This window comes from Aphelocoma coerulescens, chromosome 23 (assembly GCF_041296385.1).
Source record: "Aphelocoma coerulescens isolate FSJ_1873_10779 chromosome 23, UR_Acoe_1.0, whole genome shotgun sequence".
NCBI classification, from domain to species: Eukaryota; Metazoa; Chordata; class Aves; order Passeriformes; family Corvidae; genus Aphelocoma; species Aphelocoma coerulescens.
The window spans coordinates 5,588,471-5,613,076 of record NC_091036.1 but is presented as its reverse complement, the minus strand read 5'-3'; the positions used below and the strand labels follow the sequence as shown (position 1 = coordinate 5,613,076).

The 24,606-nt window shown below is 51.8% G+C and overlaps 1 protein-coding gene across 1 annotated transcript in view; it reads right to left on the bottom strand.

The window, feature by feature from the left end:
- The window catches only part of CSMD2 (CUB and Sushi multiple domains 2), a 368,722-nt gene that overhangs the window by 135,670 nt on the left and 208,446 nt on the right, over positions 1–24,606 (bottom strand). Inside the window, exons 14-15 of the mRNA XM_069036010.1 lie at positions 14,832–15,014; positions 865–1,191 (exon numbers count right to left, since the gene is read on the bottom strand). Coding sequence (XP_068892111.1) covers positions 865–1,191; positions 14,832–15,014 — 510 coding nt within the window. The remainder of the gene's footprint in view (positions 1–864; positions 1,192–14,831; positions 15,015–24,606) is intronic.

Here is a 24,606-nt window from a genome sequence, read left to right as displayed (position 1 = left end):
TTACAGCACAATATGAGGGTGAAATTACTGAGGCATTCTCCGGGGATTTGAGGAGTGGATTTAGGTGGAGCCAAATCCATCTCTGGAAATTTCAAGGCTTTCTAACACAAGGCAGGGCAACTTTTGCCTTTTTCCACAAAGTTTTGCATCTCTGGCTGTCAGCAAACGAGGGTGGCACTGACTGAGGGACACAAGAACCATCCCAGATCCAACAACTCTTCCTGAGCTGCCCCCAGGGCATCACCTCAGCTCCCTGAGCAGAAAGGAGGCTCTGAGGAGGAGAGCAGGAAGCCCAAAAATCATAAAATCATGGAATGGTTTGGGTTGGGAGGGACATTAAATCCCATCCCACTCCCTGTCAGGGCAGGGCCACTTCCACTATCCCAGGGTGCTCCCAGCCCCGTCCAGCCTGGCCTTGGGCATTGCCAGGGGCAGCCACAGCTTCTCTGGGAAATCCAATCCATTCCAGGGCCTCTCCACCTTCACAGGGAACAATTCCAGCACAATAGCCAACCTTATCAGCTTAAGGTCATTTCCCTTGTCCCATCACTACACTCTTTTCCAAAATCCCTCTCCTGATGGGAGAAGCTGATGGAAGAACCCAAATCCTGGCTGCCATGGACAGATAATCCAGGACCAAACTGGGTTTTTTTTTGTGGATAACACTTCCATAGCCACAAAGAATCTGTGCCACCAGCTCTAAACTTGCCACCAATGCTCCCTCACCCAACTCCAAACCCGAATGAATCCCCAATTTTCATGTTCACCCCAGAATTCCAAGAGCTTTGGCGAGACCCATCCCTGCAGCCTCCAGCACGGAGCTGGAGTTTAAAGCCCAGGCAGAAGGAAGGGTGAAGAACTCACTGGTGAAGGTGATGTTGAAACCTCTCTTCTCCATGGAGTGGTCAGTCTGGAACTCCAGCCTGGCCACGTGGCCACTGCTGGTCAGCGAGGAGGGGATCTGGCTGCCTGAGAAGGTGCCCAGCACCGGGGACTCGGCCGTGCCGCCGTCCTTGACAGCCAGGAAGTCAAACTGGGGCTCCACATCAAAGTCATTGAAGGCCAGGTGGATCCTGCTCTCGGGGTTGGCAATGATGAGCCACACGCAGTGCAGGCTGCTCCCGTACTCCTCGGGGTAGTTCGGGGACAGCACGATCCCCGACGGGCTGGTGAAGTTGAAGAAGCAGGAAACTGCAAGGGGAAAGGGCTGTCAGTCCCACAGCACATCCCACAGCACATCCCACAGCCATCCCACAGAACATCCCACAGAACATCCCACAGCACATCCCACAGCCATCCCACAGCCATCCCACAGAACATCCCACAGAACATCCCACAGCCATCCCACAGCACATCCCATAGCCCATCCCACAGCACATCCCACAGCACATCCCACAGCACATCCCACAGCACATCCCATAGCCCATCCCACAGCACATCCCATAGCCCATCCCACAGAACATCCCACAGCCATCCCACAGCACATCCCACAGCCCATCCCACAGCACATCCCACAGCCCATCCCACAGCACATCCCACAGCACATCCCACAGCACATCCCACAGCCATCCCATAGCCCATCCCACAGAACATCCCACAGCCCATCCCACAGCACATCCCACAGCACATCCCACAGCACATCCCACAGAACATCCCACAGAACATCCCACAGCACATCCCACAGAACATCCCACAGCCATCCCACAGCACATCCCACAGCCATCCCACAGAACATCCCACACAACATCCCACAGCCATCCCACAGCACATCCCACAGCACATCCCACAGCCCATCCCACAGCCATCCCACAGAACATCCCACAGCACATCCCACAGCACATCCCACAGCCCATCCCACAGCACATCCCACAGCCATCCCATAGCCCATCCCACAGCCCATCCCACAGAACATCCCACAGCCATCCCACAGAACATCCCACAGCACATCCCACAGCCATCCCACAGCACATCCCACACAACATCCCACAGCACATCCCACAGCCATCCCACAGCCATCCCACAGAACATCCCACAGCCCATCCCACAGCACATCCCACAGCCCATCCCACAGCACATCCCACAGCCATCCCACAGCCATCCCACAGCCATCCCACAGCACATCCCACAGCACATCCCACAGCCATCCCACAGCACATCCCACAGCCCATCCCACAGCCATCCCACAGCCATCCCACAGCACATCCCACAGAACATCCCACAGCCATCCCTGCCCTCATCCCCACCCCGAGCTGCGACGTTCCCACACGTTCCTGCTCAGTGGTTTATTGGCAGGGGCCAGAGCCCACTGTCAAACTTCTGTCATCACATAAATACCAGACATTGCACGTGGATCCAAAACCACCATGGGAAAACACCACCCTGGATCTTCCATTCCCTGTTCTTTAATTCCCTCCCTGACAGGAGCAGCAGGGAAGCTTTTGGTCACCACTAAACCAGAATCTTGTGGCCACCACTAAACCAGAATCTTGTGGCCACCATTAAACCAGAATCTTGTGGTTACCACTAAACCAGAATCTTGTGGTCACCACTAAATCAGAATCTTGTGGTCACCATTAAACCAGAATCTTGTGGCCACCACTAAACCAGAATCTTGTGGTCACCATTAAACCAGAATCTTGTGGCCACCACTAAACCAGAATCTTGTGGTCACCACTAAACCAGAATCTTGTGGCCACCACTAAACCAGAATCTTGTGGTCACCATTAAACCAGAATCTTGTGGCCACCACTAAATCAGAATCTTGTGGTCACCATTAAACCAGAATCTTGTGGTCACCACTAAATCAGAATCTTGTGGTCACCATTAAACCAGAATCTTGTGGCCACCACTAAACCAGAATCTTGTGGTCACCATTAAACCAGAATCTTGTGGCCACCACTAAACCAGAATCTTGTGGTCACCATTAAACCAGAATCTTGTGGTCACCACTAAATCAGAATCTTGTGGTTACCACTAAATCAGAATCCTTTATTATTGGAATAAGAAAAACACCCATCCTTCAGGACTTTGGGTGGTTTTCCCACTTTCCAGCCCCTTCCAGGTTTCTTTAACAGCAGGAGGAAAATGTCTCTCTGGTGGGATTTGGCATTTTCCAGGTGAATTCTCCCGTGCATCCCTCAGGAAAGCCTCCCAAGAATCCAGTGGGTGACTTGAGCTGGTGCAAATAAAACCAGCGTGAAACGAGTCAGGTTCTGCCTCAACTTTTTTTGCTGTGGCTGACGGCCCAGCACATCCCACAGCACCTGGAGCAAGGAACCAGCTCAGTCACTCTGGGCACTGCTCCAGCCTCCCCTGCTGCTGTCCACAGCTCAGCTCTGTCACCCACAGGTGACACATCCGTTCCCAGGGCACTGCAGACTCCTCGGGGCTTGCTTAAAAATAAAATCTGCCCTTCCAAGCTGCCCTTTCCATCTACCGAGTTCATTTTCCTCTCCACATTCACCCACTGCATTCCCCAAACTCCTTCCATGCCCGTCCCACAGGGAATATCTGCGGGATACAGCAACAAATGGAGTCCTTGGAGAAGGAGCTGTGAGTTAATTTGCCTTTGTTTGTGCCCTTGGGAAGTCGTTTACACCTGGCTGAGCACTGGGAAATGCAGGATGCTCCCTGCAACAGCCCAAGAACCTTCCCAAGTGCCGGGGGTTGGGGTAAACCAGAGGAATCTGCAGCCCTGGCAGAGGGGAAGCTCCTCTTCCCAGCACAAATAAATCAGCGACTTCTGCTGGGCCAGCACATTCCCAAAACCAGGCACCCAACCAGGCTGCCATTCCCACGGAAATAATTAAAACCAGGCTTAAAACGAAGCTGAGGGGAAGAGCGTGCATGAAAAACCCTCCAGCTCTCCAGGGGCTCCATCCATCCCGGGCTGCAGCTGCCAAGGCCCATTAATTTGGGAAGGCAAGGCTGCCTTTGAAGTGCTACCTGCCCAAAGTTCGGGATATTTTATGTATGGCTGCTTTGCTCATCCTTTTTCCCCATCACCACCCTTGGTAAAAGCCATTATTGGGAACATCCATCTCCCTAATTCCTGGCACAGAGGATGAGCCTGGCTTGGGGTTGGCATTGGGACAATTATCTGGATCACTGCTCTGCCTCCCTCTGTTATTTTCCCTCTGTCTCCCCTCACCACTTAATGGGTTTGGATCAAAGAATTCGGACGTTCCCGTGACGTTCTCAAGGCCACGGAGCTGCACAATCCATTCCCTGCTCTCAGCCATGGTGAGAGCAGATTAAAGAGCAAACAAACTGCAAAACATGCTCGGGATTTTTGGGCTCTCTCTCTCTCTACCAGACGCTGCAACACCAGGGGATGCTGTCAAATAATTCTGTCAGCACAAGCACGGTGTAATCTGCCTGGGAAAAATTAGAAATAAATGCATTCACACCCAGGGAAATGTCTCAGCAGCAGGGATGAGGCGTCTCCTATAAATTTTTAAATCCAAGGGGGGAAATTAGCATTCAGCCAGGACCTCCAGCAGCCCAGCAAGAGAGAGGTGCAGTCTCCAGTTCAGAAAATAAAACAACAAAGGACTTGCTGACAAAGGGGAGAGGAGCAGAGCGAGGGAAGAATATAAAATTAACCTTTGCCAGATAAAACAAAGTGACAGATTAAAGAGGAGCTGATAAAAAAAAAAAACTCTCCAAGAGTCTCCACTGCAGGGAAGTAAATGAGGATTCTGATTTTCCGTAAGATCAGTGAGGAGAAAGGCAAACTGGAGCTGGAGGACCAAGGCCACTGCCCCAAGGTGTGGCCAGGAAAAAGCTCTCCTTGTTGGAGAGGGGAGCTGGAATCACATTCCAGAGGGGAACATCCAGCCCAGGAAGCCACAAGGTTTCTGAACAAGACCATGAGGCCTGTGAGATGATTTTCTTCTTCTTTTGAAGGAGAGGAGCTTTCTCTTCACCATAGAAGGAGGTTTTTCTTCACCGTGGAAGGAGCTTTTTCTTCACCATGGAAGGAGCTTTTTCTTCACTGTGAAAGGAGATTTCAGCTCTGGCTCTGGATCCACGCCAGCCTCCCTGGAGCTGGACACTGGGATAAATCAGGAGCTGTTTAACAACGTGTCACAGCCAGGGACAGGCTGTCAGGAGGAAGATGATGGCAGCAGGAAAGGTGGGAGGCAGCCCAGCTCCACCTGTCTGGTGCTGCTGGAGCATCCCAAAGAGCCCTGAGGAGCAGGAGTCACTCCCAACATGACAGAGGCCAGCCCTGCTGCCTGCAGCCTGTCCATCAGCATCAGCAGGCTGGGAGCATCCCTGGCTGCAATTAATATTTATTATCCTCCTTCTTAAATGCCAGGAGAGGCCATTTCGTGACTTGCAGAGCACAGGGGCCCGTTTGCAAGGCTGATCCTTGTCAATAATGGCTGTATTTGCCAATAATCGTTACCTGTGTCAATAATCATTAGTGCTGATCGAGTACTGCAAAAGCAACGAGGAAAATCCCTTTATTAGACACAGAATCGATCCCAGCAGACACAAAGCAGCGAGAGCACGTCAGTGATGAACCAGCACAGGGATTTATTCATCACAGCAGGATCCTGCCTTGATTTAGAGCACTGGAACAACAGAGGAGCAGCTCCTTGGTTCTTCCCTCAGGAGTGGGACATGGATGTGAGCACGGATCAGCCAGGAGTTCTCCAGCAGCACCTTCAGCAGGAGCAGTTCCTGCAGTTTTCTCTTCTGCAGTCTTCTTCTCTTCTCTTCTCTTCTCTTCTCTTCTCTTCTCTTCTCTTCTCTTCTCTTCTCTTCTCTTCTCTTCTCTTCTCTTCTCTTCTCTTCTCTTCTCTTCTCTTCTCTTCTCTTCTCTTCTCTTCTCTTCTCTTCTCTTCTCTTCTCTTCTCTTCTCTCCTCTCCTCTCCTCTCCTCTCCTCTCCTCTCCTCTCCTCTCCTCTCCTCTCCTCTCCTCTCCTCTCCTCTCCTCTCCTCTCCTCTCCTCTCCTCTCCTCTCCTCTCCTCTCCTCTCCCTCATTGCTTTTTCTCTTTTATTCTGCCTTCCCAAGACCATCTCACCTCCTCATCCACCATCTCTCCTGTACCTGGCTCCAGACATTCCATCCCTGCTCATCCAGGGCTGGAGAATCCAGGGCTGACCCTGGAGAGGTCACACTGTGGGAGCAGGAAAGGCACCGGGGTCAGGAGCTGAAAACCAAGCAGGGAATCACTGGAATAATTGCAGTTTCCATGGAAATGATCAAAAAATCCTGATTTTTCTCTCAGTTTTTAGATCCTGCTCCCACAGACTGTGACCTCTTGGGAGAGAGCTGGGAGACAGGAGTGCATTTTCTGCCTTGCATTTGCTTTTCTCCCAAAATCCCTCCTCCAGGCAGAACTTGGTGATGGACTGGAAACGCAGGAGAGCTCAGCAGGACCCTGGTTAATGCCCAGCATTCCTGACTTGGGAAGAGCTGCCAGTGCTGGAAGCTCAGGGCCCTGCTCCAGCTGGGCACCAAAGTGCTTCACATTTTGTGTTCTCCTCTTTCTGGATCTGCTGTTCCAAGGGGGGAAAAAAAGAAAAAAATCTGCATCTCATGGTGCCTCTTCCTCCTGAAAACTCTCCGGCACCACAGGGCAAGTGGGAGGCGAGGGAAGGAGTTTGGAGCAAAATTATCTGGGAGGGTTTTGTTGTTTCACAGCAACAAAACTCAGCTCAGTCCGGGGGTGGCACTGCAGGTGTGAGGAGAAGAATGAAATCCAGGCAGGTTTTGGGAAGCAAATCTTGAGGAAAACATCACTGAATTTAAAACAGACACACAGGGAAGGGCAGGTTTCACTGCCACCCACTCCAGCAGGAGCAGGGATTGGGTCTGGGAACAAGCTGGAGCTTTTTAAAACTTTCTGGGAGCTGCTGATCCACACTGGGACAGGGCTGGGCTGGCTCCTGCCGGGGATCCTGCAGCCATCTGCTCCCGGGCCGTGCTCCAAGGCTCTGCACCGAGACCCTCTCCCGTGCTCCCACCAATTCCAACAGAACTCTTCCTCTCCCAGCAGTCTCCCTCGGGAATTTTTGCAGTGGTCACAAGAAGCTGGAAGTTTATGGCTGCTTTTTTTGGTCCAAAAAAACCTCGTGGTGCTGCTCTGCACCTCTGGGGGGTTTGGCAGCTCCTCTCTCCTCTGCCAAGTGCTGAATCTGGCTCTGCAGGCTGGGATGGGAATGTCCCCACACATTCCCAACCCCACAAGTGCACGAGGAGCAAGTCCTGACCCCCTTGGGCACCTCAAAGCGTGTGGGGTGAGGGCAGCTGCTCCCCTGAGCGTGGCCAGGTTGGGTCACTCCTCAAGCTCTGCTCATGGGGAGCAGCAGAAAGACCCCAAAACCCAAACTCTACCACATCAAACTCCACCCTGGAAGTGGGAACGTCCCACTGCAGCTTCCTCAGACACCCACCCCATGAGGGGAGGGTTAAATAAGGCAAGAATAACACGGGAAGTTCTCCACAGCCCAGATGGATGATGGCAACACCACACCCCACATTCCCATTTTGGGACACAGGGAGGGGACAGACAAAACCCTCTGGATAAAGCCAGAGTCATTTCAGATGTGTGTGAAGAGGAGGAACCCACAGAACCCGCCCTGCTGAGCAATTGCTGTTAGGAACAGGGAAACAGGGAAACAGGGAAACGGGGAAACGGGGAAACGGGGAAACGGGGAAACGGGGAAACAGGGAAACAGGGAAACAGGGAAACAGGGAAACAGGGAAACAGGGACAGGACAGCCCATCTGCAGCAAAACCCCCTCAGGGGAGCAGATCCACGGGTCCAGTCAGGAAATGACAGCATGGAGACAACTGCAGGGAGCTGCATCCTCCTGGGATTGCAGCTGGGAGCACCCCGGAGTGGGCACAGCCAGGAGGAGCTGCCCCGATGAGCACAACAGAGCTGGTCACATCTGCGGGGTCACAGCCCCAAACCCCACACTCTGGCCTGGCCACTGCACCCCAAAATTCCTGATAAACCCCGAGAAGTGCCAGAGCAGCAGCTCTCAGGGGGAGGATTTTTCTCCTGGCTTTAATACGATGAGTGAGAACTCGCTGGCAAAGTGACACCGAGGAGCAAACGGGCTCTGGTTTGATGCAGGGGGACGCCAGATTTCCTTGGATATGGACACCATGGGAAGTTCCCAGGTGGAGTGACAAGTTGGAAAGATGTCCAGCTGATTTGGGACATCTCCCAGGGAAGAGCCCTCGAACAGTCACGGGAAGGAAACGGAAAATTTTCATGTAGGTTACACCAAAAAAACAAAACAACAACAACAACAAAAAAAAAAACAAACAAAAAAACCCCAGGCTGAGGAGCTCGTGGGGGACAATTCCAAGGCAATTCCCTGGCACTGGGAAGCTGCTGGAGTGATTCCTGCCCAGCCCAGCACTGAGCAAACACTGCAGGCTCACTCTCTGCTGGGGCAGAGCTGCAGGACGAGGGCTGGGGGCTGAGGGATTTGCTGCTCCAAACCCCTCGGATCAAGGGCAGGGAGAAGGTGGGGATGGGACCTCAAGGAATCCCAACAGCCCACCCCAGCCTGGAAGGGATCCAGCTGCTGGTGCTGGGATGTGATGGGTGCTCCACCAGGAGCAGGGGGGACACTTTGGGGCAGCCACCACTTCCCTGTGGTGTTTTATTTTTGGCAGGAATAACTGGAGTGTGTGTCTGCCATGACAGCAGGAATGGGACCAGGGAGCTTCATAAAAACATCATCAAAAATAAAAAAACCGGCAAAAAAAAATAAAAAAATCATCAAAACATAAAAACATCATCAAAAATAAAAAAACCCGGCAAAACAGCCTGGGAATAAAAACTCATAGAATCCCTCAACTTCTCCCCAAATCCAGTGGAAGTAGTGGCATCCACAGTCCAGAGCCAGCTGGAGAAGGAAAACATTTCCAGCAGGAGGGAGAAACATTCTGGAAGTGAATCTAAACTGTTCCTTTGGCACGGCACAAAGAGGAGTTAAAAGGAAGAGTCTGAAAGGAAGAGGGGGAAAAAGAAGAGGAAAGAGAGGGAAATAATGAGCAAATGGAGATTCATAATTTAGATCCAAGTGAAAAGCTTGTCAGTGGTATAAATGGTGCTGTTTTATTCACTGTATGGCTGGGAAAAACATCCCCTGAACTCTGCATTCCCAGGGTTCCCATGGATTGGAGCACACGGAAGGTTTGCAGTCCTTCTGAGGAGGAGCTCGGGCTGTTCAACAGGTCTAATATGGGATTAACAGGATGAAATTTTTTTTTAAAAAGGAGCAATTATCACTAAGGAGAAATGAGATTTTTTAATGAAAATAAGATTGGAAAAGGCTGGGAAGGAACAGTGAGGAGAAACGGGCTGGGGTGGAGGTTCTCAGGGAATGAGAGAGGAAAAGAGCAAATCTGCTCCAAAGCCAGGGAAGGAAAGAGCCCATGGAACAGAATTCCAACAGGAAATGCTCTGGGAAACACCCTCTGCTCTGCCCAGGGGAATGCTGTGTGTGAGCAGGGTGAAAATACAGAGGTGCAACAGCACAACAATGGGAAAACCACTGGGAAGGGCTGAGATCCTACAGCAGGACCAGAATCCCTGGAGTGAGGATCAACTCAGGAGTCTGGAGGAGGCCAGAAATATCCAAGTGTGGCCCCTCCACTGCAACATTCCCAGGAATGACCACGTTTACGCTTATCCCAACCCACTCAAACAGAGCCAGGAACGAAAATGTTCATCCAACCCGTTCAAACATCCCCAGGAGTGAACAGATTTATCCCCAGTCCATTTAAACATTCCCAGGAATGAACAGGTTTGTTCCCAAACCCATTCAAACATTCCCAGGAATGAACACATTTATCCCAATCCATTCAAACATTCCCAGCAGTGAACATGTTTATCCCAAATCCTTTAAAACATTCCCAGCAATTAACACGTTTATCCCCAATCCATGAACAGGTTTGTCCCAAATCATTCAAACATTCCCAGGAATGAACATGTTTATCTCAAATCCATTCAAACATTCCCAGGAATGAACACATTTATCCCCAGCCCAGTTAAACAGACCCAGGAACAAACAAATTTGTCCCAAATCCACTCACACATTCCCAGGAATGACCACGTTTTTTCCCCAGTTCATTCAAATATTCCCAGGAATGAACAGATTTATCCCAAATTCATTCAAACATTCCCAGTTGATCCCAAACCCAAACATTCCCAGAAATGAACGTATTTGTTCCCAATCCATTCACACATTCCCAGGAATGAACACATTTACCCCCAATCCATTCAAACAGACCCAGGAATGACCACATTTGTTCCCAATCCAATCAAATATTCCCAGGAATGAACAGATTTATCCCAAATCCAATCAAACACTGCCAGGAATGAACAGGTTTATCCCAAACCCGAACATTCCCAGAAATGAACGTGTTTGTTCCCAATCCATTCACACATTCCCAGGAATGACCCCATTAATCCCAAATCTCTGCCGAGCGACGCCAACCAACCCAACCCCGCCGGGGTCAGTGCAGAACCTCCCCCACCCAAGGTTTTTCGGATGCACAAATCCCCTTCTTTTTATTCCCCCACCATTTAATTCCCTGTCAAACACGAGACGGGTCCAGAAAACCTGGATTTTCCAAGTCTGATCCCAACAAACTGAACCTGCACCAGAAATTCCGGCATTCCCTGGAATGATTCTCCCAGAACTGGCAGAGGGCAGCCAAACCAAGGCGGCAACGCTGCCCTTGCTGCCCGAGGCGGTGACAAATGGCATTTATTGTCACTCCCACTGCCACAATCATCCCCACAGAAAAGGACAAAGGACGGCACTGCCCGAGTCAAGCACTGAGAGAAAACTGCAGGATGAAAACTTGGGAAGCACAGGGAAAGGCAGGAGGAGCAGGGAAGGGAAGAACAGAGATCCCTGTAAGACTCTCTCACTGCAGAACCCCCCCAGGAGCAGCAGGGCCCTGCTCTTTCTGTCAAATAAACCTCGTGAAGCGAATTTTGGGGGCCTCCCACTGCAAACAAAATCAGATAATGAGGGGTTTATTCCCTGCTCCACACGAGGATGTTTGAACAGCAATTCCCAGCCTGGATTGGGAGGTTTGGCAGCCCTGGAATGTCCCTCTCCCCCACCACATCCTCCATCCTCGGTGTCAGCACAGTGAGAGCAGCTCCAGAGCTGGAAGTATGGGGCTGGGTCTCCATTTATGAACTGAATCATCTCCTGAGCCCCAGGGAGCTTCAGCTGGAATATTCCATCCCTCAGAGTCCCCAGCACTCCTGTGAGGGAGCACAAGGGTTTTTTCCTTCAGGGATATTTCTCCAATGGCCCCTCCTGAGCCCGTTTGGCTGAGAAAAGGGAACAAACTCTGGACAAAATCGAGTTCTGGGGTGTCCAGGGTGCGGAGCTGCCCTGGCCTGTGACAGACACCACGTTCCTGAACCCTGGAAATGCCATTTTTAACGACAACAACAGGACCACGGAGCTGATTCGAGCGGTGCCGGATGGTGGAGAGCAGGGAGAAGAAGTTCAGCCATCACCCACAGCCAGACACTGCCAGGAACAGCCACCCAGCCACCCACACTGAACAGAAATAAACACCCCCACACACAGGGTACGGGAACAGACACTCCAACATCCAAACTGAACAGGAACAGACACCCAGACACTCAAACTGCACAGGAACAAACACCCAGACACCCAAGCTGTGCAGGAATAAACGCCCAGACAGGCACAGGGGACAGGGACAGACACCCAGACACCTGAATTATACAGAAACAAACATTCAGACACCCAAATCCCACGGGAACAGACACCCAGACACCTAAATTGTACAGAAACAAACACCCAGACAGCCACATTGCACAGGAACAGACACCCAGACACTCAAATCCCACAGGAACAGATACCCAAACGCCCAAATTGAACAGAAACAAACATTCAGACACCCAAATTGAATAGGAACAAACGCCCAGACACCCAAAGCCCACAGGAACAGACACCCAGACACCCACATTTTACAGAATCAAACACCCAGACACCCACATTTAAGAGGAACAAACCCACAGACACCCAAAAAAAACCCCAAATCACACAGAACAACCCCCAGCTCAGCACACCCACAGCCCGGGGCTGCCCCTCCACCCTCAGAGCTGCAGATTCCTAGAGGGACCTGGGAACCCCCCTGAGCACCCCCAAAGGCCAGGGACACCCTGCTGAGGTGGGGGAGCAGGAATCCCACACCTGAGAGGGTTGGCACAGTCCCCAGTGTCCCCCTGGGCAGCTCAGGGACACACTGACAACACAGAGGAGGAGGAGGAAGATGTGGGATCACAGAGCCAGGCAGGAATTTGGGGCCCTTGGCATCAGCAGAGGGGTTACAGGGATGGTTTGTGCTGCTTTGCCATGGAAACCCCAGGGAATGAGCTCTTCCCAAGAAATCTGCCTGCTCCCCAACTCCTGCTCCCAGATCCCAGCTCCCCAACCCCTGCTCCCAAACTCCAGCTTCCCAAATCCCACCTCCCAAACTCCAGCTTCCCAAATCCTACCTCCCAAACTCCTGCTCCCCAAATCCCACCTCCCAAACTCCAGCTTCCCAAATCCTACCTCCCAAACTCCTGCTCCCAATCCCTGTCCCCCAAATCCCTGTTCCCCTATCCCTGCTCCCAAATGCCAGCTCCCCAAATGCCAGCTCCACAACCCCTGCTCCCAAACTCCTGCTCCCAATCCCTGTCCCCCAACTCCTGTTCCCCAACCCCTGCTCCCCTATCCCTGCTCCCAAATCCCAGCTCCACAACTCCTGCTCCCCAAATCCCTGCTCCCAAACCCCTGTTCCTGAACCCCTGCTCCCAAATCCCTGCTCCTCAACTCCTGCTCCCAAACACATTCCCAAACTCCTGCTCCCAACCCGTGTTCCCAAACCCCTGCTCCCCAATCCCTGTCCCCCTATCCCTGCTCCCAAATCCCTGCTCCCCAACTCCTGCTCCCAAACCCCTGCTCCCAAATGCCAGCTCCCCAAATGCCAGCTCCACAACCCCTGTTCCCAAACTCCTGCTCCCCAATCCCTGTCCCCCAACCCCTGTTCCCCAACCCCTGCTCCCCTGTCCCAGCTCCACAACCCCTGTTCCCAAACTCCTGCTCCCCAATCCTTGTCCCCCAACCCCTGTTCCCCAACCCCTGCTCCCCAGTCCCAGCTCCACAACCCCTGTTCCCAAATTCCTGTTCCCCAGCCCCTGCTCCATCTCCAGCTGTCCCACCCCCATGGCCAAGCACGGGACTGTCCCCACAATCCCAACCAGCAGCACCCAAACCAGGCTCCCTCCTTTCCCCACCTCACATTTAATGGGCTCCAAACATTTCCCACCCGGATTTCAGACACATTTTGTCCTGTGACCTCTCCTGCTCCAGTTCCCATTCACAATGAAGTCAGGAGTGAAGGTCTAGAGGGGGCTGTGAGGTACTTTTCCCACTGCCTTGTTGATCCATAAATATCCCAAGAGCCACAGAGAACAGATCACACCGGAATGACTTTAACTGAAAAGATTCCTGCCGTGCTTTGCATGGATGGGGCTTGATTTGATCAAAATCTACCTACAAAAAACAATCCTATTTTACCAAAAACTCTCCTTTTTCTACTACTATGACCCAGTTTCTGGTCACCACAGTTTTACTCTCACTCCAAACTCTCAGCACGAGCCTCAACCACAGCACCAAGTTGTTCAAAGCCACCCAAAATTCCAGGAAATTCAAAGGAAAAACCAGCACAGAACCAGCCTAACACTTCCCAGATAATCAGGAAAAACTCCCATTCCCTCAGCAGCACCTCCAGCTGGTTTGCTTCCAGAGAAAAAAAACGAACAGGAAGGGAGGGATGGCAGCTGGAAAAGGCAGGACTCACTGAGGAATTGCTTCCTTTCCCCAGGCATTTCTCAGAGCTTAAATCAGTGTTTGGAAAGAAAGGCACTGACTTCAAATGATTTCCCCCCTTCTCCATGATCCCCAATTCTCTCTCAGCTCCTCCAGACTCTGCAGGATCCAGTTTTTTCCCTTCCCAGCTCCATCCTCTCCGTGGATCAGCTCCTGCCACATCACGTTTTGGCTGGAATCTAACCCAGTTTGTCACCTGCCCAGCGAATCAACACTTCTAAAAACGACATTTCTGCTTTCTCCCTCTCCATTCTCCCCTCCCTCAACTGGATTTTCCTCTCCTGGATTTTTTAGGCTCAGTCTCACTCCCCTGCACCACAGACCCTGCTCCAAGGCCCAGATTTTAACACAGCCAACAAAGAAGAGAGGAAATAAAAAGAAGAGTGAGGTTATCACTCATCATACCAACTGGGGAAAACTGAGCTCCTGCTGGGAGTTTGGGCAGTGTCCAAACCCGGCGTTATCCCCGCAGGAAGGTCCTGTCAGGGCAATAAAGCAAATTGCCCAGCACATCTCCAAAGGACACCGAGAGCACTAAAACCCCACGGGGACTGTGCAGTAACTCCCATTTACACCCCAAAAGATGACCCTGAGCCACCACGGAGAGCAGAACATCCCACCTCTGCTGAGAACTCAGGCAGCAAACGCAAAACTGAGGCCCAGCAGCAGCAGGGAGCCTGGGGAGTGTCAGATCATGAGGGGAAAAAAACAGAAATCCAGGTTTCAATCATGGATTTGGCCATGTCCTGTCTGTGCCACGGCCACCAAGGAGGGATTTTCCCTCAAGGCAGAGCAGGGAGAGCCAAAACCTCTCCCCAAGCTGGCTGAAGGTGCCGCTGGGCGGGTGCCACCGGTGCCACCACCACGGGGTCCCCTCAGAGGACACAGGGCGCTGCTCTGGAGCTGCTGGCTGACTTACAAACACACACAGGTTTCTGAGCAGACCACTGGCTGCTCTTTTGGCAGGTTATGCTTTTGTGGCCCTTCAGCTCGAAGGCGGGCTGGCACTCGAAGTGCAGAGTGTCCCCGTGGCGGAAGGTGGAGCCTTCTCTGCGGCCGTAGGCCGGGATGCCGGGATCGCCGCAGCTGCCCTGGTCGATCTCTGCAAGAGAGAACACAGGATTTGGGTGTGGGGAAGGGGCTGGGAGGAAGAACATGGAATTTGGGTGTGGGGAAGGGGCTGGGAGGAAGAACAGGGAATTTGGGTGTGGGGAAGGGGGCTGGGAGAAAGAACATGGAATTTGGGTGAAGAAAAGGGAGCTGGGAGAAAGAACAGAGAATTTGGGTGTGGGGAAGGGGCTGGGAGAAGGAACATGGAATTTGGGTGAAGAAAAGTCTGGGAGAAAGAACATGGAATTTGGGTGAAGAAAAGGGGGCTGGGAGGAAGAACACAAGATTTAGGTGAGGTGAAGGGGCTGGGAGAAGGGAACAACAAGATGTGGGTGTGGGGAAGGGGCTGGGAGAAAGAACACGGAATTTGGGTGTGGGGAAGGGGCTGGGAGAAAGAACATGGAATTTGGGTGAAGAAAAGGGAGCTGGGAGAAAGAACAGAGAATTTGGGTGTGGGGAAGGGGGCTGGGAGAAGGAACACAAGATTTGGGTGTGAGGAAGGGGGCTGGGAGAAAGAACAGAGAATTTGGGTGAAGAAAAGGGGGCTGGGAGAAAGAACAGAGAATTTGGGTGAGGGGAAGGGGCTGGGAGGAAGAACACAAGGTTTGGGTGAGGTGAAGGGGGCTGGGAGAAAGAATATGGAATTTGGGTGAGGGGAAGGGGCTGGGAGAAAGAACATGGAATTTGGGTGAAGAAAAGGGGGCTGGGAGGAAGAACACAAGATTTGGGTGAGGTGAAGGGGCTGGGAGAAGGGAACAACAAGATGTGGGTGTGGGGAAGGGGCTGGGAGAAAGAACACGGAATTTGGGTGTGGGGAAGGGGGCTGGGAGAAGGAACATGGAATTTGGGTGAAGAAAAGGGGGCTGGGAGAAAGAACATGGAATTTGGGTGTGGGGAAGGGGCTGGGAGGAAGAACATGGAATTTGGGTGTGGGGAAGGGGCTGGGAGAAAGAACAGAGAATTTGGGTGAGGGGAAGGGGCTGGGAGAAAGAACATGGAATTTGGGTGTGGGGAAGGGGGCTGGGAGAAAGAACATGGAATTTGGGTGAAGAAAAGGGGGCTGGGAGAAAGAACATGGAATTTGGGTGTGGGGAAGGGGCTGGGAGGAAGAACATGGAATTTGGGTGTGGGGAAGGGGGCTGGGAAAAAGAACATGGAATTTGGGTGAAGAAAAGGGAGCTGGGAGAAAGAACAGAGAATTTGGGTGTGGGGAAGGGGGCTGGGAGAAGGAACACAAGATTTGGGTGTGAGGAAGGGGGCTGGGAGAAAGAACAGAGAATTTGGGTGAAGAAAAGGGGGCTGGGAGAAAGACCATGGAATTTGGGTGAGGGGAAGGGGGCTGGAAGAAAGAACATAAATTTGGGTGAGGGGAAGGGGCTGGGAGGAAGAACATGGAATTTGGGTGAAGAAAAGGGGGCTGGGAGGAAGAACACAAGATTTGGGTGAGGTGAAGGGGCTGGGAGAAGGGAACAACAAGATGTGGGTGTGGGGAAGGGGCTGGGAGAAAGAACACGGAATTTGGGTGTGGGGAAGGGGGCTGGGAGAAGGAACATGGAATTTGGATGAGGGGAAGGGGCTGGGAGAAGGAACACAAGGTTTGGGTGAGGTGAAGGGGGCTGGGAGAAAGAACATGGAATTTGGGTGAAGAAAAGAAGGCTGGGAGAAAGACCATGGAATTTGGGTGAGGGGAAGGGGGCTGGAAGAAAGAACATGAATTTGGGTGAGGGGAAGGGGCTGGGAGGAAGAACATGGAATTTGGGTGTGGGGAAGGGGGCTGGGAGAAAGAACAGAGAATTTGGGTGAGGGGAAGGGGCTGGGAGAAAGAACATGGAATTTGGGTGTGGGGAAGGGGGCTGGGAGGAAGAACATGGAATTTGGGTGAGGGGAAGGGGGCTGGGAGAAAGAACATGGAATTTGGGTGAAGAAAAGGGGGCTGGGAGGAAGAACACAAGATTTGGGTGAGGTGAAGGGGCTGGGAGAAGGGAACAACAAGATGTGGGTGTGGGGAAGGGGCTGGGAGAAAGAACACGGAATTTGGGTGAAGAAAAGAAGGCTGGGAGAAAGAACATGGAATTTGGGTGAAGAAAAGGGGGCTGGGAGGAAGAACATGGAATTTGGGTGAAGAAAAGGGGGCTGGGAGAAAGAACATGGAATTTGGGTGTGGGGAAGGGGCTGGGAGAAAGAACAGAGAATTTGGGTGTGGGGAAGGGGGCTGGGAGAAAGAACATGGAATTTGGGTGAGGGGAAGGGGCTGGGAGGAAGAACATGGAATTTGGGTGAAGAAAAGGGGGCTGGGAGAAAGAACAGGGAATTTGGGTGTGTGGAAGGGATTGGGAGAAGGAACACAAGATTTGGGTGAGGGGAAGGGGGATGAGGCCCAGCTGGTGCAGCCCCCACCAGATTGTGGTACCCCAACCTGAATTGTCTCCTAAAAACCCATCCTGATGCGCCCCCAGCCCCAAATCAAGGGCTTTAGGATGAGGAAAAGCAGACTTGGATTAAATATCAGAAAAGAATTGTTCTCTGTGAGGGTGGGGAGGGGCTGGAAAGGAATTCCCACAGAAGCTGGGGCTGCCCCTGGATCCCTGGAAGTGTCCAAGGCCAGGCTGGACAGGGCTTGGAGCACTCTGGGATAGTGGAATTGTCCCTGCCCATGAACTGGATGATCTTTAAGGTCCTTTCCACCCCAAACCATTCCAGGGTTCTGTGACAATCCCAGCTGAAATGAAAAAATAAAATACAGGGAATAAATGAAAAACACAGGGATCCAAAGCAGCTCCTGTTCTGTATCTGCTCCAGGAACTTCTGAATTCCAGGGACCACATCTGGCTGAGCAGGACCCACCCTCAGCCCCCTGGCACAGGGACACAGAGGGAATTTGCTGGATTATCCCCTTCCCTCCCCTCCCCACCCCATTCCCATTCCCGCCTTGTCCCGACACGGAGCTAATCCCTCTCTCCGTCTGCATTTCGACTCCAAATAAACCCCAGACACAATTTCCTCTTATCTCCTGCTCCCTCCAACTCCATTTCCAAAGGGCTCCCTGCCCTGGATCACTATTAGCTCCAAAACTTCATTCCTTCATCCCTCCTTAGTGTTCCCACATTATTTCTCTGCTCCACGCTCCTCTCTGCTCCCACACCCTCTGGTTTTTATCCCCATCATCTCTGGTCAGTCTCGCTGTCTTTTCTCCCCGCTTCCAATTTCTTGCACCAAATTGGAAATCTCTTTTATGACACTTCCTTTACAGAGGAAAATCGTGGCAGCCAGGATTTGCATGACTCCCTCTAATGTCCCAATTTGGCTGGAATAACAACGAGCACCCTGATTATTATTCTGGCTCCAGGCAACTCCAGATCCAGGTGTATTTTGAGCAGAAGTCACACGGCACGGAGCTTCTGCTGCATCTTGAGCTGAAAACTCACTGGCAGCTAATGAAGCATCCCCAAAATAATTTAACATAAATTAATATTAAACTTCTCGTGAGATAGGCTGTGGTTTTTGCCTCTCAGTGAAAGCACTTTGCCAGGGTTTACGGATCTTCCTGCAGAGTCTCCAAATCCAACTGTTTAGGAGCTGCACTTGCATATCAGGGATGGAAAATAAAGAGTATTTTGGGTGTTGAAGCTGCACTGAACTGTGCATTCCTCCCCCCAAAAATGCACAAGGCCAACAGTGCCTATCAGGAAATGAAAATGCAGCTTTAAAACTCAAGGAGTAGCAAGGAGCTGGGATGGGAAGGAGCGGATTTGGAACATTTATCAGCGAGTCTGACAGAGCCGGGGGGCTGCGAGCGCTCCCTGCTGCCACTCAGCTGCCCTGAAACACCCATGCCTGTTACTCCTTCCCTTCCCACACCTTGGAGCCTGGAAATCCAGCGTTAGCCAGGGCCAGTGATGGCTCTGTGAGCTGCAGGGGCTGTCCCCAGTGTCCCCAGTGCTGCTGTCACTGGGGCAGCAGCGCAGCGTGCCCAGGGAAGGAGCTGTTGGATGTCCTGGGATCCCTCTGGCTGCTGGAATTTGGTGAGGATTCCCCATCCCTGGGAGTGTCCCAGGCCAGGCTGGAGCACCCTGGGATAGGGGGAAGTGTCCCTGCCCATGGACTGGGATGGGCTTTAAGGCCCTGTCTGATCCAAACCATTCCACGATTCTGTGATGCCAACACACCTCGCTCCAGCCATCCCTCAGAACGTGGAGCAGGTGTGGATTCACCTCCCAGCCCATCCTGTACCCAGAGAGAAGGAGAATCAGCCCTCCCCAGGCTGCTCCTGCACACCCAGGGACTCTTCCAGTGCCAACAACAAAACCCCTCCACACACGGACACAGAAAATTCCCATCGTGGCAGCCCCAAAACTCCTCCAAACACGGACACAATTCCTGCCCGACCCCAGCGTGGCAGCCCTGTCCTCCTGAAGCCCACGGGAGCTTCCCCAGAAGGGTCAGAGAGGCCAAAACCCCACAGCCAGTCCCAAATGCTTCCCTCAGCTCGGGCTGGTGGCTCTGGAGGGATGAGAGCTGCAGGAATTCCACACCAGCTATGGCAGAAGCCGAAGTTCCAGAGCCGTAATTCCAAAGGGAACTGAGAATGTGCAGCATCTCCCTGGCTCCTGTAAAACCAGGATGTGCTGAGGGCATCAGGAGCTTGGAAAAAACACAGCCAAGTGAGGGAAATCAGAACATTTGCTGAGGGAGAATAAAGACAACACCGAGGGGTCTCCTCCCTCCTCACCCTTTCCTGTCCCTCTGCACGACCCCAGCTCAAATCAGGGAGTTAAAAATGGGAGAGAAACGAGGAATGAGAGCTCCCAGTTCCCACCCTGCCCTTGTTAGCAGCAGGCAACCACAGCTCGCAGGTTTCATCACCTCACAGAGGTCAGGAAACGGAATTTATGCAGAAATTCCATTTTCTGTCCCGAGAAAAAATCCCCCGGGTTCCTGCATTTCTCTGCGTAGGGAGTAAAATCCATGAAATAATTTAGCAGGGCAGAAGTTCCACCAAAAAAAAGAAGAAAAAAAAAAAAGGAGCAATTCAAAAAATACCAAAATGTGTTACTTCAGTACAACTGAAACATTCCTCCTGATGGAAGTTTAAAGCAAAATCACTTCCACGTTCCAATAATAAAAGTCAAAACTAAACAAGAACATCCAAATCAAGTGTTTTGACATTATTGAAAGGAAACAAGTTGACACGAATCTTTCACAGCTCCTCCATCAAATATTATTCATACAGGGGGAATTTTGACAAAACTCTGTTTTCTGAGGGAAAACGTGGCAGCAGGAATTCTGCACAGCTCTTTGTGCTCTTTGCTGCAGGTGCTGTGGGGAAAATTGGGTCCTGGAGTTAAAGCCTCCCTCACACACCCTGCAGGCTCCCCCAATCCAGGCTGTGCCTCTCCTGCACTTCCATTGGAATTTCTGCTCCTGCCTGGCTCGGTTCTGGGGGGAAATGAGGATTTGGGGAGCTGCCAGCAAGCAGAACTCTGGTTTGTGGAAGGGATAGCCATAGGGTGAAGGATTTGTGAAACCTGAGGAAACCCCACAAGTGTCACCCCCAGTCAGGAAAGTATTTTACCTCACACATGGGATTCTGTGTTTTAATTAATGTGGCTGAATTAATTAAAGCTAATGGTGTCAGGCAGGATCTGGAGGAATCAGGACCAGGGAGTTTCTGTTGCCTTTTAGTTTTTGATTCCAAGAATGAATAAAAAAGGGATCAGCTCGTTCCAACCCAAAGGATCCTCCGGTTCTGACCCCATGGAAGGGGTGGAACAAGATGGGTTTTAAGGTCCCTTCCAAGCCAAACCAGTCTGGGATTCCCTGAATGAGGAAAAAATGGATCTAAAGAGGGAACACAACAAGGAGGGGATGAACTAAAAGGAAAAAGCCCTTCCTGCTTCTCCCTCCCAGCTGAAACCACCAGAGCAGAGCAAGTGCAGCAGCTGGGCCTGGCTCTGGCGGGATCAGCACCACCCCAAACCCTGCCTAAGCTTTGGGCAAGGCTTAAACGCCAGGAACACGGCCCTGGCAGAGCTCAGCTCAGCTCAGCATGAGCTCAAAGCCCTTCTGTGGCTCAGCAGCACTTCAGAGCTCGGGGTTTGTGTGAAGCTCAGCACACGGAATGGGAAAGCAGAGCAGGGGGGACAGGAACCCCTCAGCCTCCTGAGAGAGCCCCACCAGCAACGACACGGGGGGGGCAGGTGATGCAGAACCCCAAAAATTAAACCCAGGGCTGCATTTCCACCTGAATAAAGGGAAAAAGAGCTGCAGGAAGCAGCAGCCTGTCCCAGCAAAGCCCAGTTCGATTAAAAGCACCAAGAGCAGCAGAGGAAATCTCCAGCCCCGGCCCTGCAGAGCTCCCGAGCCTCTTCAGCACCGTGGGGCTGAATTCCAGCTGGGAGCTGAGCCCTCCACAGCCAAACCCTTGCTCAGCACTCCCCTGACAATGAAGAGCCTTTAATCATCCCCTGCCTGCAGCAGGGGGGCTCGGGGCACACACCTGAGTCAGCTCCAACCTGATTCCAGCAGAAATCCAAATTAAATCAGGGTGGGAGCGCCCATAAATCTGGTTTTAATTTGGAACTCTCGCTTTCTATTAAAATAATGCAACATGAAATGAAAATCTGGCTTTGTTCTGTTGGTTTTTTATTATTTTCATGTTTTAATGTTTCTGTTCTTACCATGGGAATTTATAAATTTACAAATTAATTTACTTTTATGCTATTGCTGGGAATAAACTTAGGTTCAGCAGCAGAAGGAATAAGGGTTTTGGGTTTTTTTTTGGGAAACTTCAGTCCACTGATGGGGAAAATCCCTCAGAAGAAGATTATGGGAGTCTGAATCTTCTTTAATCAATCCTAAATTTCTCAGGAACTTCTGAAAAACGTGACCTGAAGGAATCCTTTATTCCAACTGTTACAAGGGGCTGGGAATTCTACAAGAATATCCTGATGGATGTGGAAGGCATCAGCTCCAGGGGAAGGTGTTTTCCCAACAAATCACCCAGGATTAAAGGAAAAGAGGGAGAAGAGAAGCCCCAGGATCCTGGAAGGCTTGGAGCCCTCTCCCAAAAGTTGCAGCAGTGGGGAGGAAGGAAAGGATTCTCCAGCAAAGTGGAGCTTAACCCCAATCCCTTCTGCCAAGCACTGGAAATCCCAAAACATTGTTCATTAGGATGAAAAAAACGTCTGTTCATGAGGATAAAAGTTGGGATTGGAGATTTAGGAGTGATTTTGGGGAACATCAACGAGCCAGACCCTCGGCCTGGCAGAGCTGAAGTGAGAATCAATGATTTACACACACTGGGTGTTTGCTCCAAACTCATCCCATCTTTGTGTGAAAATCCCAAAATCCAGACTCTTGGTGCTCTCCATGCCCTCCCTGGTGCAGATATTATTTGTCTTTACCCTCACAGGAAGCAGAAGGACCTGGCTGGGCTCCCCAAATCCCAGCATTAAAAATCCGATGGCGCATCCCCCTCCTTCCAGCAGCTCCTGGGAGCAGCACCCATCAATCCCCTGGGAGCAGCACCCATCAGTCTCCTGGCGGAGGTGGCAGCCTCTGGGATTGCATTCCCCTCACGATGCTCACTCCAACTCCCCATTTTGGGATGGATGGATGGATGTCCAACACACTCCACCCTCCCGTCAGGCAGATTTTCACTCCTGACTCTCCACAGCTCCATCAGCTCTGATTTTCCTCTCACAATTAGGCCACAAAACTGAAACTGGAACTTGTCAGGAGTCACCCAGAACTCCAGAATGCATTTGGGAATTGGCAATTCCCTCTCCCTTGGATGCCTCTCGCTCTGCAGCTCCAAGCATTTGCAAAAATTCCGGGATTTTTGTGGCCAGGGCTGAGGGAGGGCGGCTCAGCCCCCAGCACAGGCTGGGTTTGCTTGTCCGTGCACAAATTTGTTCAGCAGGGTCAGCAAAGTGCTGGAAAAACTGCAAAGACACCCAGGAAATGAGGAAAGATTTCATGGAATTACAGGAGTTGTTGTTGGGCCTGTGAGGAGAGGCTGAGGGAGCTGGGAAAGGGGCTCAGCCTGGAGAAAAGGAGGATCAGGAGGGAATTTTTCACTCTCTGCCTGACAGGAGGGGGCAGCCAGGTGGGATTTGGGATCTGCTCCCAGAGAACAGGGACAGGAGGAGAGGGAATGGCTTCAGGCTGGGCCAGGGGAGTTGGGGTTGGATTTTAGGGAAAATTTCTGCATGGAAAGTGTGGTCAGGCCTTGGAAGGGGAAATTTGGAGTCCCCACCCCTGGAGGTGTCCAAAGAATCCCTGGATGTGGCACTCAGTGCCCTGGGCTGGGGACTGGGCACTGCTTGGATTCAGTGACCCTGGAGAGCTTTTCCAGTCTCAGTGCTCCTGGGATTCTGCTGTGCAGGAAGTGGAGGAGCAGATCTGCCCCTGGAAGCTCCAATTCCACAGAATTCCAAGGCCTGAGTGACAACGGGGGACTGGGGGGCTCACAGGGAGCGGGAGCAGTTCCCTTATTAGGATATTCCTGTAAAATACCCCAGTATTCCTGAAATCCTGTAAAATATCCCAGCATCCCAGCAATCCTGTAAATAGCTCAGTATCCCTGAAATCCTGTAAAATATCCCAGCATTCCAGAAATCCTGTAAAATACCCCAGCATCCCTGAAATCCTACAAATACCTCAGCATCCCTGAAATCCTGCAAACATCCCAGCATTCCTGCAATCCTGTGAGTATCCCAGCAGTCCTGAAATCCTGCAAATACCCCAGTAACCCTGCAATCCTGTAAATAACTCAGCATCCCTGAAACCCTGTGGACTATCCCAGCATCCCTGAAATCCTGTAAAATATCCCAGTTCTGTGCAAACACCTCAGCATCCTGGAATCCTGTGAAAAGCCCAGCATCAGGATCTGTTCCCCCCCAGGCTCCCTGCCCATGCTGAATTTGCTCCAGCTGGGTCTTCCAGGAGCTCAGGTCCCTCAAGCTCCTGGGATTTGCTCCTGGAGCTCCCTCAGCAGCAGCAGCAGCCCCAGGGCCAGGCCCTGGCACCCCCTGGAGCAGGGATAGCCACGGAAAACCCTTCAAAAATGACTGAGGGCCGATGTGCATCTGGGGCCTGGAGGATCCAGAGCTGAATGTTCCTGCTGGGCACTTCCAGCAGCTCCCAGGGACACTTTTCCCCTCACATTTTCCCTGGTTTTGCCAACACCTGTGACAACAGCAAACACAGCAGCTTAGGCCAGACTGGAGCACTCACATCTTGCTGCATTCCGTTGAGTTTCTTCGAAAAAACCCTCAGGATTAACTTTTATTTTATTCGAAACACTCCAGCCTAGTCCCAGTTTAAAGCATTTGACACCAGTGCTCTGCTGGAACCATCGATTCCCCTCCCTTCCCACAGGCACAGCCTGGTGCTGTCAGCTGAGATTCCCAACTCTTTTCCAAGAAAACATGAAAAGGCAACGGGACAGTCCCCACCCAGCCAGCCTGGATGGGAAAGGAACCAGCAAAGCTCCTCTCAAGGAGGAAAAAAAACCTCCAGAGCTTCGATTTCTTTAGAGAAGCTCCTTCTTTTCCCGAATCACTGCCCTCAGCTCGTCCCTG